This window comes from Nicotiana tomentosiformis, chromosome 4 (assembly GCF_000390325.3).
Source record: "Nicotiana tomentosiformis chromosome 4, ASM39032v3, whole genome shotgun sequence".
Taxonomy (NCBI): Eukaryota; Viridiplantae; Streptophyta; class Magnoliopsida; order Solanales; family Solanaceae; genus Nicotiana; species Nicotiana tomentosiformis.
In genome coordinates, this window is record NC_090815.1 from 82,804,326 (window position 1) to 82,826,139 (window position 21,814).

A 21,814-nucleotide genomic window follows, 5' to 3' on the forward strand; every position below is an offset into this window, starting at 1 on the left:
AATGACAATAAAGGGATTATGAATATGTAACGGCAGACCATGAATGCAAATATTCTCTACAACAGTTGCCCATTTAATGTTAGGGAATATTTTTCATTGAATGTTGTCTGATGGCAAACATTCAAACCGCTCCCGTTGACCAGGCTCCCTTCGGGGTTTATCCGATATTAACTGCAGCTTGTTGTTCCCAATACTGGTAGTTACTTGACTTCGTCTTTTACCGTTCTTCGGTTCCACATGGTACGCTATCATTCGACTATTTATTACGAACCAATTTTACCCTATACAACTGTTATAAAAATATTTCATTGTACAGGTATCCTTCAAACAGGCTCTTAATTAAACTGCACTCAACTAGTGGACTGGATTGACCCGATCTTGCGAGGATAAGTTCATTTAGACAGCACTACCCAAGGGTGGCAAATAAAGCAAATACCCTCTTATATGTAGTTTGCTTAGTCTGGAGTGATGTAGCTACGATGTGCTATAGTTGAATTACACGAACGCTGAGGTCGTTTAGGAGTTGATTACGAGTTCACGTTAACGTAGTATTCCGTGGCGAAGGCATGACTTATGCCAAGAAGACTCAAAAAATTAAAAAAAAGAGAACACAAAGAAGCCAACTACATTGAATGAATACAATATTGACAATATTCCCTCTCATACTTTACGAAATTTTTATACTTCACATAACTTCATGAAGAATCAACAATGCAACTGCTATACTACTTTTAGCAAATGTGACTTGAAGACAACTACATTTTCAAGTTTTTCTGTAACACTCTTAATTACAGAAATCTGCTATCCATTGACAATAGCAATAAGTTGAATCTTTCCCATTTAAATAATAATGAGTAACGGGGTTATGACCTTTTGATAGTTTAGAGCATTCTGTCAAGCATATCCTTGAATCTACTTCTGGTGGACAGACAACGCCAAGAACTAATCTTTCACAAACATTTACTGCTTGCCCTTCAACTGTATGCATTCCATTTTCTGCAAATAATAATAATAATAATATAGCATTAAAAATACCAGGTTAAATAATAGATTAATACTCATATATCATCATTTTTAAATTTAGACCTTAACTTGTTTGGGACTGATCAGCTATTGTTGTTGGTGTATCCTCTTTTAAAGCTCACGAAAATTATAAACGTGTTCAAATATAAGAAATATAAATTAACTTAGCAGAAGAATATACCTGATGTGAGAATAAGAAAAGCGATCACGACGAAAAATGTTGCTAAAGCTTGCTTCATCTTCATTTCATAATAATTGTTAGACAGTTTGGGGGTGTTTGGTATAACGGAAAATATTTTTCGTGGAAAATATTTTTCAAAAAAATATTTTCTTGGAAAATAAGTAGTAATTTTACTCATTTTTCGGTGTTTGGTACGCAAATTAAAGAAAATAATTTCTCAAGAGTATTCATAAATAATTTAAATACAATAAGTATGAAGTCATAAACTTTCGAACCAACAACCTTCCTAACCCATAAATTTGATAAACTTCTAAACTGCTAAACTGTCGAACCCGTAAACTTTTGAACTCGTAAACTTTATAATTTCTAAACCCGCAAACTTTCAAACACATAAACCTCTAAACTCATAATTTTGAAACTCGCAAAATTTTGAACATGTAAACCGAAAAAATAAAAAAACTAGCACTGAAAATATTTTTTTTTAAAACTTTTTCCGGATCGGGTGGCGTGGGTGGGTGGTGCAAAAAAACGAAAAAAATAAAAAATTGAAAAATACAAAAAAGGTAATTTATTTTTTGCGGCAAATGGGGGTGGGTGGGCGCTGACGGGAAAGAAAAAACCGAAATCTGAAAAAAAAAATATCTTTTTGGATAGGAGGGCGAGGTAGGCGAGAGAAGGGGGAGGAGGTTGGGGTTAGATGTGAGAGTAGGTGGAATTTTTGGAAACTGTTTTCCTAACTTTTTCTAGGGAAGTCATTTTCCTCCAATTTCAGGAAAATATTTTATCTAGGAAAATATTTTTCAAACTATTTTGTGTAACCAAATAGTGAAAACTGAGATCTCAAGTCTAATATGAATACCTTTTACACATATTTACAAGGATTAAATTAATACTGAGATCTCAAGTTTATTTCAAATTTGCAAAAAAAGGATTTTGCCAGTACAGATCTTTTTCACCTAATTGCATATCTAACTGCTGAAATGAGATTTAAATAACTCTTCCATTCTATCACAGTTGCTAGATGAGCAATCAAAGAAAAAATTTAAGCACATAAACTACATACCTATTTATTTTAATTTCCTAAGATGGTCAACTTTTACACATATTGTCACGACCCAAATTTCTGTCGGAACCGTAATGGCATCTAGCACTACTTGCTAGGAAAGTCAACAGATTCACAATATCAATAAACTCAATAAACAGAAAGTGATAATCTCAACAACAAAAGTAACCTGAAATATATGAGGAGAACAATGATAATACCATTACAACCATCCCAAGAATCTGGTGTCAACAAGTACATGAGCATACTGAATATCAAAATAAAAAGTCAAATCCTCAATACAACTGTGTGAACAATAGAACAGTAATAACACAAATAAATAAAAGAGAACTTCAAGGTCTGCGAACGACATAACAGCTACCTCGTAGTCTCCCAAAAGTTGGTACCAACACAACTCCAGCAATCGCCGCGTCCGGGAGTACCTGGATCTACACACGAAGTGCATAATGTAGTATGAGTACAACCGACCACATGTACTCAATAAGTAACAAACATAATCTTGGACTGAAAGCAGTGATGAGCTCAGAAGAAACAGTCCGTGAACAATATCAATAACAAGTAACAGCTCAGGATATAAGGAACAATATAAGTAAATAACTCAATGATATCATGTTCAGCTCGTTCACATTACAGAAATTTAGACATGCTTTCCAAGTATAACAGTTAAAGCTCAACACAAATAAAACAAATCATTTACCAGCTAGCATGAGGAAAGTAAATCTCTATGCCTACATGTTAAGTATACATGTCAAGTCAATATCATCACGGTGAAACCATTAGGAGTAACACACTCAACAGCTCACGGTACCTGGAACAATGCCCCTCGCCATCACACAACTACTCTCAGCACTATACGGGTGTCTGGAATAATGCCCCTTACCAAAGTACATATATATAACTGTGGTTGCGATCACTGTAATATCAGACTCCGGAGGGACGGATCCTAGCACAAGCGCTAATCAATATCATATAGCCCAATAATGGGTTCTGGTGCATGCATCGCGCCTAAACAGTACTAATTATCCCAATATGGACCTGATGCACGCGTCACCTCAAAATCAATATCACATCGTCTCTATGGCCCAACTCAGTCATTAACCACGCATGTCTCAGTTAACCATCTTTTACAGTACTCAGTTCAATAGTGTTGCACATATGAGGCATCAATAACATATGAGAAAATCAAAATAAGTAAACACTGAGACAGAGATATCATACACGAATATAGTATCATGACTGAGAATATGTGTACAATTAAGGCAAACAGCGCAAAACAGCATGAATAGCCCTATCACGTCTCAAGAAATAAGCACATAGTCTAGACATGATTTCTAATATGAATCACAACTCAAATAATCAATCAAGTAAAGAAACCACAGATATAACAAGGCATGATAGCAAACAAGTCCCACGATAGTCTAGAATCTACCCAGATCATGAATACACCAGCGCACGCCCATATGCCCGTCTGTGTCACCCCAAAATATCTCAAATATATAGTCCTCGTGGATAATTACCCTCAAATCCAAGCGTAGATATGTTACATACCTCAAAATGTGTGAACCAATACTCCAGAAAGCCCTTCCCACGTGAATCGGTCTCTGAACGACTCGAATCTAGTCACAAACAACTTAATATCATCAAATGATGCCGTAGGAAGCAACCCCAAATAATAAAGCTTCGATCTTTATCAAAATCAAAAAGTCAACCTCGGCTCACATCCCGGAACCCAACAAAACTCACAAATGCCTAACACCCATTCATATACGAGTCCAACCATATCAATTTCATCCAATTACGACCTCAAATCGACTTTCAAATTATCAAATTTCATCTAAAAAGGTTTTTACTAAAATCTCCAATATCTTCACTTAATTTCACCAATTAAATGCTAAAACAAGGATTGAATCATGGAATATAAATAAATACGAGTCAAAAATACTTACCCCAATTCAAATTTTGAAACTTTTCACCAAAATCGCCCAAAACCGAGCTCTCTAACTCTAAATGTGATATAATAACCAAAACCCTCGAAATGAGATGTTAAATAGCCTGCCCAGGCATACCCTTCGCGATCGCGGGGCCATCTTCGCGATCGCGAAATACAACCAAACACTGCCCAGAAAAAGCTCTTCGCGCATGGTCGCGAATGCGATGCACTCAACCTCTAAGCCTACGTGAACGCGTCCATCCCCTCGCGATCCCGAAGGCCAAAAGCCTGACGCCCTAGCTGGACTTACCTACTACGTGAACACGTCTGTCTTCACGCGTTCGCGATGACCACTACCAACCAAAGCTTCGTGAATGCAGGATCCCTTACGCGAACGTGATGAAAAATCACCCCTGCCAACAAAATAACCTAACGCGATCGCGAAGAAGGAAACCAGACATCAAAAATTAACAATGTTAAAACATGGAGAAATGGTGTGGAACCCATCCGATACACACCCGAGGCCCTCGGGACCCTGACCAAGCATACCAACCAATCTCAAAATATAACACGGGCATGTTCAAGGATTCAAATCACATCAAACAATATCAAAACCATGAATCGCACCTCAATTCAAGCCTAAGGAAACTAATAAACTTTTCCAAGTTCAAAACTTACACCGAACAAGCCTAAACAACTCGAAATGAGCTCAAATTTTGCATATTAGTCCCAAATAATACAACGGACCTATTTCAACTACCCAGAACCAAAATCCGAACTCGATATCAACAAAGTCAATTCTCGGTCAAACATATCAACCTTCCAAACCTTCAACGTTCTAACTTTCGCCAAAAAGCACTAAATCAACCTACGGACCTCCAAATACACATCCGAACATACGCCTAAGCCCAAAATTATACCTAAGCCCAAAATTATCATACAAAGCTATTGGAGCCATCAAAAATCTATTTTGGAGTTGTCTACACAAAGTCAAACTCCGGTCAATTCTTACAACTTAAGCTTCCAACCTTGGGACTCAGTGTCCCAATTTACTCCAAAACCTCCCCGAAATCTAACCAACCACCCTGCAAGTCACCTAACCATAACCACTCATAAGTAAATCATCAAATAGGGAAAACGGGGCTAAAGAACTCAAAATGACCAACCAGATCATTACATTCTCCCCCTCTTAACAAATGTCCGTCTCGAACGGGTCTAGAATCATACCTGAAATCTTAAAAAGGTGAGGATATCTGCTCCACATCTTTTGCTCGGTCTCCCAAGTAGCCTCCTCGACTGGATGACCTCTCTAATAAACTTTCACCGATGCAATATTCTTTGACATCAACTTCCAAACCTGCCGATCCAAAATGACCATCGGCTCCACATCATAAGTCAAATCCACATCTAACTGCACTGTACTGAAATCTAAAATATGAGATGGATCACCATAATACTTCCGGAGCATGAAAATATGAAACACTTGGTGAACCCCCGATAGACTAGCTGGCAAGTCAAGTTTTAAGCCACCACGCCAACCCTCTAAAGCACCTCAAAAGGACCAATATACCTAGGGCTCAACTTGCCCTTCTTCCCGAATCTCATCACATCTTCCATGGGCACTCTGAGTAGAATTTTCTTACCCACCATATATGCAACATCATGAGCCCTCCTATCAGTATAACTCTTCTACCTGGACTGTGTTGTACGAAGCCGCTCTTGGATCAACTTTACTTTCTACAAAGTATCCAGGACCAAATCAGTGTCCAACAACCTAGCCTCCCCGGGCTAAAACTAACCAAACGGAGAACAATAGTGCCTCCCATATAAGGCCTCATAAAGAGCCATCTGAATACTCGACTGATAGTTGTTGTTGTAGGCAAACTTTGCTAACGGAAGAAACCGATCCCATGAACCCCCGAAATCAATAACACATGCACGTAACATGTCCTCCAAGATCTGAATAGTGCGCTCGGACTACTCGTCCATCTGGGGATGAAATATTGTACTCAGCTCTACCTATGTGCCCAACTTTTGCTGCTCCACTATCCAAAAATATGATATGAAATGAGTGCCTTAATCCGAGATAATAAACACGGTCACACCATAAAGGCGAACAATCTCACGAATGTAAATCTGAGCCAGCTGCCCTGAAGAGTAGGTAGTCATGACTGGAATAAAGTGTGCAGACTTGGTCAGTATGTCCACAATAACCCACACTTCATCAAATCTCCTCAAGGTCCGTGGAAGTCCAACTAGAAAATCCATTGTAATATGATCCCACTTCCACTCTAGAATATCAAGCCTCTTAAGCAACCCACCGAGTCTTTGATGCTCATACTTCACCTACTGACAGTTCAAACACCGAGCAACATACTCAATAATATCTTTCTTCATTCTCCGCCACTAATAGTGTTGTCTCAAATCATGATATATCTTCTCACTACCCGGATGAATGGAATATCGCGAACTATAGCCTCCTCAAGTATCAACTCTCGCAACCCATCCATATTTTGAACACATATCTCACTCTATATCCTCAATACCCCCATCATCACCAATAGTAACCTCCTTATCATCATTGTGTTGCAATGTGTCTTTCAGGACAAGCAAGTGAGGATCATCATACTGACGTGCCTTGATGCGCTCAAACAAAGAAGACCGTGAAACCACACGAGAAAGAAACTGGCTAGGCTCCGAAATATCCAATCTCACAAACTGATTGGCCAAAGCCTGAACATCCAATGCTAATGGTCTCTCCCCAACTGGAATATAAGCAAGATTCCCCATGCTCTCAACCTTCCTACTCAAAGCATCGGCCACCACATTGGCCTTTCCCGGATGATAAAGAATTGTAATATCATAGTCCTTTAGAAGCTCTAACCACATTCGTTGCCTCAAGTTGAGATCCTTTTGCTTGAATAAGTGCTGGAGACTCCTATGATTCGTGAACATCTCACAAGACACACCATAAAGATAATGCCTCCAAATCTTCAACGCGTGAACAATGGTTGCCAACTCCAAATCATGTACAGGGTAATTCTTCTCACGGGGCTTCAATTAATGCAAATCATAAGCAATAACTCTACCCTCCTTCATCAACACACATCTAATGCCAATCCGTGAAGCATCATAATAGACGGAATAAGAATCCAATCCCGAAGGCAAAACTAGAACTGGAGTTGTAGTCAAGGAGGTTTTGAGCTTCAGAAAGCTCTTCTCCCACTCATTAGACCACTTGAATAGGGCACCCTTTTGGGTCAATCTAGTCAATGGGGCTGCTATAGATGAAAATCCCTACACAAAACGGCGATAATACCCTGCAAAATAAAGGAAAATCCGGATCTCAATATCAGAAGACGGTCTGGGCCAACTCTGAACTGCCTCAATCTTCTTCGGATCTATGTTAATCCCCTCACTGGACACCACATGGCCCAAAAATGCTACTGAATCAAGCCAAAACTCGCACTTGGAGAATTTAGCATATAGCTTCTTGTCCCTCAACGACTAGAGCACGATCCTCAAGTGTTGCTCATGATCCTCCTAGCTGCGTGAATACACAAATATATCATCAATGAAAACTAGGACAAAGAAATCAAGATAGGGCTGAAATATGTTGTTCATCAAGTGCATAAAAGTTGTTAGGGCATTGGTCAGCCCAAAAGACATCACCAGAAACTCATAGTGACTATAGCAAGTCCTGAAAGCCGTCTTTGGAATATTTAAATCCCGAATCTTCAACTGATGGTACCTCGATATCAAATCAATTTTTAGAACATTCTAGCACCCTGAAGCTGATCAAACAAATCATCAATATGCGGTGGTGAATACTGGTTCTTGATTGTAACTTTGTTCAGCTACTTGTAGTTAATACACATCCTCATAGTACCATCCTTCATCATCACAAATAGAATCGGTGCACCCAAGGTGACACACTAGGCCTGATGAAACCCGTATCAAGTAGCTCTTGTAACTATTCCTTAAAATCCTTCAATTCTATAGGTGCCATGCGATATGGTGGAATAGAGATAGGCTGAGTGCCCTGCACCAAGTCAATACAAAAATTAATATCCATATCGGTGGCATGCCCGACAGGTATGTAGGAAACACATCTGGGAAGTCCCTCACTATTGGGAACTAACTTAACGGTGGGAGTATCAACACTAACATCCTCAAGAAGGCAAAATATGCCAAACACCCCTTCTCAATCATTCGTTGAGCCTTCAAATATGAAATCAGTCTACTAGTAACATGATCCAGGGAGCCTCTCCACTCCAACCTCGGCAACCCGGCATCGCCAACATCACGGTCTTAGCGTGATAATCTAGAATGGCGTGATATGGTGACAACCAATCCATACCTAAAATCACTTCAAAATCTACCATGTTGAGCAATAAGAGATCAACCCTCATCTCATAACCCCCAATGCTCACCACACATGACTGATATGCCCTATCCACCATAATACAATCACCCACCGGTGTAGATACATGAACAAGCATAACTAAAGAATCACGATGCATATTCATATAACGAGTAAAGTATGATGACACATATGAATAAATTGAACCAGGGTCAAATATCACTGAAGCATCTTTGTGGCACACAAAAATAGTATTTGTGATCACGGCACCGGAAGCATCTGCATCTGGTCTGGTGGTAAAAGCATAGCAACGGGCCTGACCACCACCGAACTGGCCTCCTCCTCTAGGGCGACCTTAACCCGTACGACCTCCACCCCGAGCTAGCTGCGAGGATGGTGTAGAAACTAGTGTGGGAGCCACAGTCTGGCCTCCCTGCTGCACTGGACCTAATAACGGGGGAAATACTTCCTCACATGCCCCAACTCTCCACACTCATAGAAACCTCTACCTGGAAATGGTTGTGGGGCCTGAATCAGACCCCATGAACTAGAGTAACCACTAGAACAACCCGGTACTGACGAACCATGAACTGATGGATCACGGTACGAGCTCTGAGCTGGGAGTGCACTGAATGGTGACTGAACCGGACGAGCATTATATAAATTATGGCTAACTGATGAGCCACGAGGAATCTGAATAGCTGCCTGAGCGGGCCTGAAAGGACGACCTCTGCTGTGATGTAACTGACCTCTATATGAGGTACCACTAAAACCACCTGAACCATGGGGCCTCTTGCCCTCCTGCTCCTAGCCCTCAAGCCTGAGAACTTTCTCCAAGAGCCTAGAAATCTCAACCACCTGGTCAAACCTAGCTTTTGTCTCGACCTCTCGAGCCAAACTGTAACGTAGTCCATAGTTAAGGCCATCAATGAACCTCCTGATCCTCTATCTATCTCAGTAGGAACCGACCATATGGTATGACATGTCAAATCCGCGAATCTCTTCTCATACTGAGTCACAGTCATATCACCCTAGCGTAGCTGCTCAAACTCCCTACGCAACTCCTCTCTGTGAGTCCGGCGAACAAACTTCTCCAAGAACATAAGTGAGAACTCATGCCAGGTAAGTGGTGTTGCGTCAGCTGGCCTGCCCAACTCATAAGTCCGCCACCATCTGTAGGTTGGTCCTATCAACCGAATGGTAGTGAAAGCAACTCCACTAATATCTATAATGCTCGCGAAGCGAAGAATCTGATGACACCGGTCCAAAAAATCCTGAGCATCCTCTGACTCTCTTCCACTGAACTCGGGCAGATCAAGCTTCCTAAACTGCTCCAACCTCTCCTACTCCTCATCAGTCATATGTGGACCAACCTCGGCCCGAGCAGCAATAACTGGCTGGACTGGTAACACCCCTGGTGTCTGATAACCTTGAGCTAGCTTCTCCAGCATACAGGCGGCGGGAGTCTAGGCTCCTCTCCCATCCAGTGAGGTAGCTAGTGCATATGGCATCTTAACCGCCTGAGCCAAGCCTGTGCACACTCTTCAAATCTGAGCCATAACCACTTAAAGACCCGATATGACAATAGTACCGCCTTTGTTTGAGCTGGTCCCACCGGCTCAACAGTATCTAGAACCTACTCCTCCGCTGAAGCAACTGGTGACTCCACAAGTGTTGCTCTAGCTGTAGTGCATGAATCCCAACTTGGCCTCTGCCTCGATCGCGGCCTCTCGCGGCCCTGACATGTGGTACTGGTGCCTGATCAGCACAGTGTGTCCTCACCATCTGTGAGAGAATAGAAGAGTAAAGGTTCAGACTTCGGAGTTAACAAATCTGCACATCAGGGATACAAGATAGTGAAATTTCCTAATAGTTTGGTAGCCTCTCGAAGATAAGTACATACATCTCTGTACTGATCCGCAAGACTCTACAAATCTAGCTCATGACTCGTGAGACCTACGCAACATAGTGCTCTCATACCAACTTGTCACGATCCAAACTTCCACCGGAGTCGTGATGGCACCTAACATTACTTTCTAGGCAAGCCAGCAGATTCAAAATATCAATAAACTTAGCAAACAGAAAGTGATAATCTCAACAACAGAAATATCATGAAATATATGAGGAGAACAATGATAACACTACTACAACCATCCCAAGAATCTGGTGTCAACGAGTACATGAGTACTACTAGATATCAAAATACAACGTTAAATCCTCAATACAACTATCTGAACAATAGAGCAGTAACAACATAAATAAATGAAAGAGAACTTCAAAGTCTGCGAATGACATAGCAGCTACTTCATAGTCTCACAAAAGTTGGAACCAACACAACTCTAGAGATCGCCGCGTTCGGAAATACCTGGATATGCACACGAAGTGTAGAGTATAGTATGAATACAATCGTCCCCTTGTACTCAATAAGTAACAAACCTAACCTTTGGCTGAAAGTAGTGATGAGCTCAGAAGAAAAGGTTAGTGACCAATATCAATAAGCAGTAACAGCTTAGGATATAAGGAACATTATAAGTAAATAACTCAATAATATCATGTTCAACTCGTTCACATTACATGAATTTAGAGATGCTTTCCAAGTATAACAGTCAAAGCTCAACACAGATAAAACAATTTATTTATCAGCTAGCATGAGGAAAGTACATTTCTATGCCTACATGTCAGTATACATGTCAAGTCAATATTATCACGGTGAAACCATTAGGGTTAACCACACTCAGTACGTTTATGTACGGGTGTCTGGCATAATGCCCTCACCATCACACAACTACACTCAGTATTGTACGGGTGTCTGGCATAATGCCCCTCATCAAAACACATATATATTACTGTGCCTGCGCTCACTATAATATCAGACTCCGAAGGGTGGATGCTGGCCCAAGCGCTAATCAATATCACATAGCCCAATGGTGGGGCTTGATACACGTGTCGCCTCTAAATAGTACTAATTAGCCCAATATGGGCCTGGCGCACGCGTTACCTCAAAATCAATATCACATCGGCTCTATGGCCCAACTCAGTCATCAACTACTCAAGTCTCAGTTAACCACCTTTCACAGTACTCAGTTCAACAGTGTTACACATATGAGGCATCAACAAGATGTGGGGAAATCAAAATAAGAAAATACCGAGATGGAGATATCATAAACGGATATAGCATCATGACTGAGAATATGTGTATAATTAAGGCAAACAGCTCAAAACAGCAGGAATATCCCAATCATGTCTCAACAAATAAGCACATAGCCTAGACATGATTTCTAATATGAATCACAACTCAAATAATCAATCAAGTAAAGAAAATACGGATATAATGAGGCATGATAACAAACAAGTCCTATGATAGCTTAGAATCCACCCAGACCATGAATACACTGGTACACGCACATACGCTCGTCACCTAACACGTGTGTCACCCCAAATCATCTCAAATATATAGTCCTCATGGATAATTACCCTCAAATCCATATTTAGATATGTTACTTACATCAAAACGCGCAAATCAATACTCCAAAAAGCCCTTCGCATGCGAATCATCCTCCGAACGACTCGAATCTAGTCACAAATAACTTAATATCATCAGTTAATGCCATAGGAAATAACCCCAAACAATAAAATTTCGATCTTTATCAAAATTCCTAAGTCAACCCAAAAGGTCAACCATGGGCCCGCACCTCAAAACCCGACAAAATTAATAAATTTTGAACACCCATTGAAATACGAGTCCAACCATATAAATTTCATCCAATTCCGAGCTCAAATCGACCTTCGAATCACCAAATTTCATCTAGAAAAGGTTCTTACTAAAAACCACATTTTCTTCACTTACTTTCACCAATTAAATGCTAAAAACAATGATTGAATCTTGGAATATAAATATATTCGAGTCAAAAATACTTACCCCAATCCAAATTGTAAAAATTCTCTCCAAAATCGCCCAAAACCGAGCTCTCTAACTCCAAATGTGATATAATAACCAAAACCCTCAAAATGAGATATTAAATAGTCTGCCCAGGCATACCCTTCGCGATGGCGGGACATCTTCGCGATCACGAAGAACAACCAAACACTGCCCAGAAGAAGCGCTTCGCGAACGCAACATCACGGTCGCGAACGCGCTGCACTCAACCTTCAAGCCTACCCGAACACGTCCATCCCCTCGTGATCTCGTAGGCTAAAAGCCTGACGCCCAAGCTGGACTCCCCTTCTACGTGAATGCGTCTACCTTCTCGTGTTCGCGATGACCACTGCCAACGCTTCGCGATCGCGGGCTCCCTTACATAAATACGATGAACAATCACCCCTGCCAACAAAATATCTTATGCGATTGTGTTTGCCTTCTCGCGATCGCGAAGATAGAAACAAAACATCAGAAATTAGCAATGCCAAAACATGGAGAAATAGTCTGAAATCTATCCGAAAAACACCCAAGTCCCCCGGGACCCCGACCAATCACACCAGCCAATTCCAAATCATAACACAGACCTGCTCGATGCATCAAATCACATAAAACAATATCAAAACTATGAATCGCACATCAATTCAAGCCTAAGGAAACTAATAAACTTTTTCAAATTCAATACTTACGCCGAATAAGCCTAAACAACTCGAAATGACCTCAAATTTTACATGTTAGTCACAAATGATACAATGTACTTATTCTAACTCCCGGAACTAAAATATGTACCCGATATCAATAAAATCAACTCCCAGTCAAACCTATCAACCTTCCATACTTTTAACTTTCTAACTTTCTCCAAAAAGTATCGAATCAACCTATGGACCTCCAAATCCACATCCGAACATATGCCTAAGTCTAAAATCACCATAAGAAGATATTGGAACCATCATACTCCATTCCATAGTCGTCTATACAAAAGTCAAGCTCTGATTAACTCTTACAACTAAGCTACCAACCTTGGGACTAAGTGTCCCAATTCACTCCAAAACCTCTCTGAAACTAAACCAACCACCTTGTCAATACGTAATCATAATTACACATAAGTAAAGCATAAAATAGGGAAAATGGGACTAAAGTACTCAAAATGACTGGTCGAGTCGTTACACATATTTACGTGGATGAAACTAATAAAGAGATCAAATATTATTTAACTTTATGAGAAAAGGATATTGCTACTTGACACTTTTTTCATACCTAATTAAATTGTGCATCTAACTGGTAAAATGAGATTTAAATAAGGAAAAATACATAAACGACTCATTTAGGTTGTCCTCGTCAACCAGGTAGACATTTTAATTGAGCTCATTTCCAGTTGGACACTTCGAGTATTCATTAAAGCAGATCAACTAAACACCCCACCTTGTCAACCCACTTCGCTGAAATAATACTCTCGAATTCATGTCAAGCTTGCCCTACCCACGTGTCTCTAAAATTCCACTGGAGTTATCTAGACGGGTTGTTCTGTCACTGTTCATCGTATGCATAGCCCCCATGACCTTCTTAATATTTATGCACCTACAATGCCTAAAATCTCAACGATTCTTGGAGTTCTCCAAATCACCTATCAGAATGTTCATGTCCCCCTCTTTATTCAGGAGTTTATGGAAGTAAGTCTGCCATCTTCGTTTAATATGTGTCTCTTCCATTAAAACTCTGCCTTTCTCATTTTTTATGCACCTCACTTGGTCCAGATCATGACCCTTCAGTCCTCTCACCTTGGCCAACCTGAATACTTCTTGTCCCCGCCTTTATCCTCCAATTTTCATAAAAATAACTAAACACTCCAGTATTATCCTCTGTGACTGCTAACCTCGTCTCTTTCTTAGCATTCTTATACCTTCTCTGTCCGTCCTCTTCTCCTCATCGTATGTGCTCTCCACTAACTTCAAATATATTATTTTATTTGCTTATACTTTTTCTTGGACCTCTTCATTCTATCACCGGCCCTCTTTGTGACTGCCAAAATAACTCTTCGAGACCCCTAACACCTCTCTCGCAACCTCCCTAATATAGTTCACCGTCATGATCCATATGCCGCTCGCTTCTCCACCAGTCCTCCAGTCCCACATAGCCAGCAATTTCTCCCCCAATTCTTGCGCTTTGTCCTTAGTCAAGACTCCCCACCTGATCTTCGGTCGACCCCATACAACCCTCTTCTTCCTCTGCATCATGATGTATAAGTTCATCACCAAGAGTCTATGCTGGACGGCGAGGTTTTCGCTTGGGATAACCTTGCAATAAGATGAAGGAAGAAAAAAAGTGCAGGGAGAGACGAAGTGAGAGATGTGTGTGTATCAGTTATTCCCTACTAAATGTCTAATAAATTAGGAATCCTTATTTCCAACTAATTTGTATATAATTAATAAATTATATATTAAATTATAATTAAGTTAAAACCTCTTTAGTATGAGTAAATAAATTTATAATAAGTATAGCTAGGTAATCTCAATTTCTTACCAGTTAAGCCCAATACTACACAATAGTCCGCTTTTATTTTAAATTGTGGTCTCCACTCCTTTTCTCTCTCACCCATGTGCCTGCTTGCTGACAATTCTATTTTACCCTCTTAACCTTTTAGGATTTGAAAACAATCTCTCTTTCTTTTTGCCCAAAAATCAACTAATAAAATTTATAAACTATTGCGAGAATTCACAAAATGTCAGAACTATCCCTTGTTTGCAGGGAAAACTAATGTTATTGCACATGGGGGCAAAGATAATACGGGAATTTCTTGTAGTTTCCTTCTTTATATCCTTTCGAATATCTTTGTTGCATGATACCAAGCCCTCTACCTTATCCCTATGCCTATGGCTATCGAAAAGAACCCGGTGAGAAATTTGTGGAGACGGAGAATAATTTTTGTTTGGTGAGAACGAGCATATGCCATTTCTTTTATTTATCATGTATCACATAAAGGAAGGAAAAAGAAATGGAGATGCATAGTTGGCCATTGTGCCAAATAAGCAATACCGATGCATGATCTCTTATAATACTTCTTTAAGTATCTCTTCTTCTATTTATGTTATTCTGATGTGTCTTTCTCCAAGAACTTGATGCTAGGTAGGTTAAATTTCTATCAAGAAGCTCTGCCAACTATCAGCACCTCACTCCAAGGTGCATAGATTTGTCACACTTCCAAAATTCAGTTATTGCCTAATTCGGAGATGAATGCATTTCATGATAATAATCGACACATATTTACAATTAATGAGGATTATAATCTTAGTCTGAGTTGATCATTGAATTAATTCGAAAGGATACAAAGTAGTAAAATAAAAGAACTTTTTTGTATTATCTTTGCTCTATATGTATCTGGCACTAATTTCTTCTCCAAGCAAGGGATAGTTATGACATTTTGCCAATTCCAATGACAGTTTTAAATATTAGATTTTGTTGGTTGAAATTTTAGGTCAAAGGATTTTCTTTCTGTCACGACCCAAGATCTATTAGTTTTGATGGTACCTAACCCAACCCGCTAGGTAAGCCAACTAACAGTCAACATAATCCAAATGAGATTTATAAGAAAATAGTGAAGAATTATCTAAACATTTATATAATAACTAAGGACTAGTAGTACAAATCATGAGCTTCTAAGACATAGAATTTACAAAAGCTGGTATGAAATTATGATGACCCGATAGGTAATTTATAGTTTTACCTTTAATTTCTGTGTTCTGAGACCTTGTATAGCTCTGTTTAGTCTTCCTCGATTTGCATGCGCAGTCCGTGTCCTTTTTCCGGAAGGTTTTTATGAGAAAATTGATGAAAGTGTAAAATCGTGCCTTAAAACTCATTTGAGTTGACTTCGGTCAACGTTTTGAGCAAAAGGACCCGGATCAGTATTTTGAAGGTCCCGGAGGGTCCGTATTGTGATTTGAGACTTGGGCGTATGCCCGGAATAGAATTCGGAAATCCCTAGCTCGATTTAACGTAATTTGTTGAAAACTAGAAATCTAAAGGTATAAAGAATTTCTACCGGGTTCATATTTCGGTTCCGGAACTTGATATAAGTTCATTACAGTATTTATGACTTGTCTATACAAATTTGGTGCGAAATGGAGTTGCTTTGACGTGATTCATACGTCCGGTTGAAAAATTGCATGTTCTTAAGTTTCATTAAAATTTCATTCGTTTTGGTGTCTAATTCGTAGTTCTAGGTATTATTTTGGTATTTTTGATTACGTGAGTGAGTTCGTATGATGTTTTTGGACCTCTGTGCATGTTTGGTTTGGAGCCCCGAGGGCTCGGGTGAGTTTCGGATAGGCTACGGATTGATTTTGGACTTAGAAGAATAGCTGATGCATGTTTGTTTCTGGTGCTGGACTGCAGATCTCGCATTTGCGAGGTCTAGCTCGCAAATGCGAGCCTTGCTTTTGCGAACAATGAGTCGCATTTGCGAGCATGGGCTGGGTTGGGAAGAGTTCGCATTTGCGAGAAATTCTTCACATTTGCGGACTCTATATCTTCGCAGTTGCGGAGGTTTTGGTCGCAATTGCGACCACTGACTGACTTTGTACTGCTTCACTTTTGCGAAGGATTGTTCGCATTTGCGGACAGCCTTGGTTTGCAATTGCGATAAAATTGTCGCATTTGCGACGACAACATGCTCAGTGACCTTTTCGCATTTGTGAAGGGTTGATCACTTTTGCGATCATCGCAATTGCGAACTATGTCGCAATTGCGATAACTACAGCTAGGTAAAAGAGGGGGAAAATGGGATTTAGCTCATTTCTTTCAAACTCTCAACCCTAAATACCCTAGAGGCGATTTTTCCAAGAGATTTTCTTCTTAATTTCATTGGTAAATGACTTTAATCTATTTATTTTCAATAACCCATTACATTTCATAAGTTTTCAACATCAAATCTTGGATTTTTATTGTACAAATTAGGGATTTGGGCAGAATTAGGAATTTTTATAAATTTGGGATTTAGACCTCGAATTGAGGTCGGATTTCGAAACTAATTACATAACCGGGCTCGGAGATGAATGGGTGATTGGATTTTGGTCCGAATCTCAGGTTTTGACCAAGCGGGCCCGGGGTTGACTTCTGTTGACTTTTTTGAAATCATTAAAGATTTAATATTCTTCACTCATGGGTAGTTTCTAAAGCTTATTTTGCATTGTTTGAACCATATTTGGATAGATTCGATTGATTTGGAGGAGGACTTTAGAGTAAAGGCCCCGGTTGAGCTTTGAGTTGATTGTGGAGCGAGGTAAGTATCGTGGTTAACCTTGACTTGAGGGATTAGGACTTGTTTACCTATTTGCTACGTGATTAACATGTGGGTACAATGTATATGTGAGGTAACGAGCATTTATGCATTGTTGGGGGATAAAACATGCGGGTATACTTGTTTCCTTGTGATTTGTTGCCTTTTTATTATGTCGTGCGATTTTATTCTATCATTGATGATTGAACCCTTATATTCTTATTCTCTAACAGATGGTGAGAACACGCACTGCATCTACGGTCGGACAGGAGCCGGAGCCCCTAGTGACAGCTACGACTAGGAGCAGAGGTCGAGGTCGAGGTTGCGCCAGAGGCTAAGGCTGAGGCTGAGCTCTGCCTAGAGCTCGAGTAGCAGCCCCCGCAGTGGAGCCTCGGGTGGATTTTTATGAGGAGGTTCTAGCTCAGACTGTACCGGTCAGACTAGCTCAGGTCCCGGAGGGGTTCACAGCCACTCTAGTGCTTCAGGACAATCTAGTCCGTTTGGTGGGCCTTATGGAGAGTGTGGCCCATACCGGTACATTCCCGGTGGCACTAGATGTCTCTCGAGCTAGGGGAGGAGCACAGACTCCCGCTACTCACACCCCGGAGAAGGTGGCTCCCCAGTATCAGACTCTAGCAGCACCGCCAGTTGGGGTAGTTCAGCGGGTTGTTGCGGCATAGGTCAGTGATATGCCCGCTTGGTCTTCTGAGGTTATGTTGAGGTTGGATAAGTTTACCAAGTTCTTTCCTGTTTATTTTAGTGGCACATATTCTGAGGACCCACAGGATTATCTGGATCATTGCCACAAGGTGTTGCGCAACATGGGTATAGTTGGGGTCAATGTGGTCGATTTTGCAGCATTTCAGATGAGTGGTTCCGCCCGGAGATGATGGAGAGATTATATGTTGACTAGACCAGTTGGGTTGCCTGCACTTACCTGAGATCAGTTCTCAAAGCTATTTCTAGAGAAGTTCATTCCTGTCACTCTGAGAGAGGAGTACCGTAGGCAGTTCGAGCGTCTTCAGTAGGGTGGTATGACTGTCACCCAGTATGAGACTCGATTTGTGGACCTAGCTCACCATGCCACTATCTTGCTTCCTACGGAGAGGGAGAAAGTGAGGAGATTTATTGATAGGCTTACGTTCACTCTCAGGCTACAGATGGCCAAGGAGACCACGAGTGATATTTCTTTCCAGACGACCGTAGATATTGCTAGACGAATCGAGTTGGTTCGTGCTCAGGAGAGGGGGCTGGTGTCAGATAAGAGGCCTCATCATTCCGGTAGTTTCAGTGGTGCCTCATTTGGAGGCAAAAGTACTTTTGGTAGAGGTCATCCTCTCAGGCCATATCATCCAGCGCTTTAGGCATCTCACAGTGCTTCATGGAGGCATGGTTCTTATGTGTCTCATCCTGAGCAGCTAGCCTACAGTGCACCACTAGCTCATATTAGTGCACCTCCGATACAAAGTTATCAGAGTGGCTACCCAGGTCGACAGGGCTAGTTCCAGGGTCAGCAGTCATAGTAGCCGAGGGATTGTTATACTTGTGGTGATTCGAAGCACACTACTAGATTTTGCCCCCGGTCATAGGGCAGCGTGCAGCAGCAGGGTTCTCGTGCCATGTTTCTAGCAACGACTGCTCCACCGCCCGCTCAGCCAGCTAGAGGCAGGGGCAGTCAACCAGAGGTGGAGGTCAGTCCGTTAGAGGTGGAGGTCATCCCAGAGATGTAGTTTAGAATAGTGGGGCCTAACCCCGATGTTATGCTTTCCCAGCTAGCCTTAGGCCAAGTCATCTGACGTCGTTATCACAGGTATTGCTCCAGTTTTCCATAGAGATGCTTTAATTCTATTTGATCCGGGATCCACTTATTCCTACGTGTCATCCTATTTTGCTTTATATATGGTTGTGCCTCGTGATTATTTGAGTGCTCTTGTGTATGTGTCCACACCTGTGGGAGATTCTATTATTGTAGATCGTGTCTATCACTCATGTGTGATTACTATTGGGAGTCTTGAGACTAGTGTAGATCTTTTACTTCTTGATAGGGTAGATTTCGATGTTATCTTGGGTATGGATTGGTTGTCATTTTATCATGCTATATTGGACTGTCACACCAAGACGGTGACCTTAGCCATGCCGGGGTTGCCTTGATTAGAGTGGAGAGGGACTCCTGGCCACTATACTAGCAGAGTTATTTCCTATGTGAAGGCTCGATGTATGGTCGAGAATGGATGTCTAGCTTATTTGGCCTATGTCCACGATTCTAGTGCGGAGGTTCCTTCCGTGGATTCAGTACTAGTTATTCGTGAGTTTCCAGAGGTATTTCCTGCAGATCTGTCGGGGATGCCACCCTACAGAGATATTGACTTCTGTATTAATTTGGTTCCGGACACCCAGCCCATTTCTATTCCATCATACCGTATGGCCCCACTGGAGTTGAAGGAATTGAAGGAGCAGTTGTAAGATTTGCTCGATAAGTTATTCATTAGACCTAGTGTCTCGCCATGGGGTGCACCCATATTGTTCGTGAAGAAGAAAGATGGGTCGATGAGGATGTGTATAGACTATCGGCAGTTGAAAAAGGTCACTATCAAGAACAAGTATCTGTTGCCGAGGATTGATGACTTATTTGATCAGCTTCAGGGTGCCAAAGTGTTTTCGAAGATTGATTTGAGGTTTGGCTACCATCAGTTGAAGATTAGGGCATCCGATGTCCCAAAGACGGTCTTTTGGACTCGGTATAGGCTATGAGTTCATAGTGATGTCATTTGGGTTGACAAATGCCCCAGCAGCATTTATGGATTTGATGAACTGGGTGTTCAAGCCCTACTTGAATTCTTTTGTGATCGTATTCATTGATGATATCTTGATTTACTCCCGCAGTCGAGAGGAGCATGAGCAGCATCTTTGGATTGTACTTCACACTATGAGAGATAGCCAGTTATATGCCAAGTTTTCAAAGTTTTAGTTTTGGTTAGACTCAGTCGCCTTTTTGGGGCATGTTGTATCGGCAGAGGGCATAAAGGTGGATCCTAATAAGAATGAGGCAGTTCAGAACTGGCCTAGACCCACATCAGTTACAGAGATCCGGAGTTTCCTAGGTTTGGTTGGTTATTATCGCCTATTCGTGAAGGGGTTTTCATCCATAGCAGCCCCATTGACTAGATTGACCTAGAAGGGTGCCCCATTCAGATGGTCGGATGAGTATGAGTTGAGCTCCCAGAAGCTCAAGACTGTTTTGACTACGGCTCCATTGTTGGTGTTGCCCACAGGTTCAGGATCCTATACGGTGTATTGTGATGCATCTTGTATTGGGTTTGGTGTAGTATTGATGCAAGATGGTAGGGTGATTGCATACGCGTCGTGGCAGTTGAAGGCTCACGAGAATAATTACCTTGTTCGTGACTTAGAGTCGGCAGCCATTATTCACGCGCTGAAGATTTGGAGGCACTATATTTACAATGTGTCGTGTGAGGTATTCACGGGCCATCGGAGTCTTCAATATTTGTGCAAGCAAAAGCATCTCAACTTGAGGAAGAGGAGGTGCTTGGAGCTGTTGAAAGACTATGATATCACTATTTTATATCATCCTGGGAAGGCCAATGTGGTGGCCGATGCCTTGAGTAGAAAGGCAATGAGTATGGGTAGCCTTGCGTATATCCCAGTTGGTGAGAGACCGCTTGCAGCAGATGTTCAGGCTTTGGCCAATCAATTCGTGAGGTTAGATGTTTCAGAGCCCAGTCATCCGCTAGCTTGTACAGTCACTTGGTCTTCCTTGTATGAGTGCATTAGAGAGTGTTAGTATGATGATTCTTATTTGCTTGTCCTTAAGGGCATGGTGCAGCACGGTGGGGCCAAACATGTTATTGTTGGAGATGATGGGGTTTTGCATATGCAGGGCCGTATTTGTGTGCCCAATGTGGATAAGTTTCATGAGTTGATTCTTGAGGAGGCCCACAGTTCCCGGTATTCTATTCATCCGGGTGCCGCCAAGATGTATCAGGACTTGCGACAGCATTATTGGTGGAGCAGGATGAAGAAGGATATAGCTGCATATGTAGCT

At 41.3% G+C, this 21,814-nt stretch overlaps 1 protein-coding gene across 1 annotated transcript; it reads right to left on the reverse strand.

Moving 5' to 3' along the window:
• Window positions 1-6,723: 6,723 nt before the first annotated feature.
• Window positions 6,724-7,086, reverse strand: LOC138910044 (uncharacterized). Its single transcript, XM_070201263.1, has one exon. The coding sequence runs from the start codon at window positions 7,084-7,086 to the stop codon at window positions 6,724-6,726; it is 363 nt and encodes a 120-aa protein (XP_070057364.1).
• Window positions 7,087-21,814: the final 14,728 nt, after the last annotated feature.

Coding starts and splice junctions, on each gene's coding strand:
- LOC138910044 (XM_070201263.1), bottom strand. CDS start 7,086: ATGTGGTTAGAGCTTCTAAAGGACTATGATATTACAATTCTTTATCAT.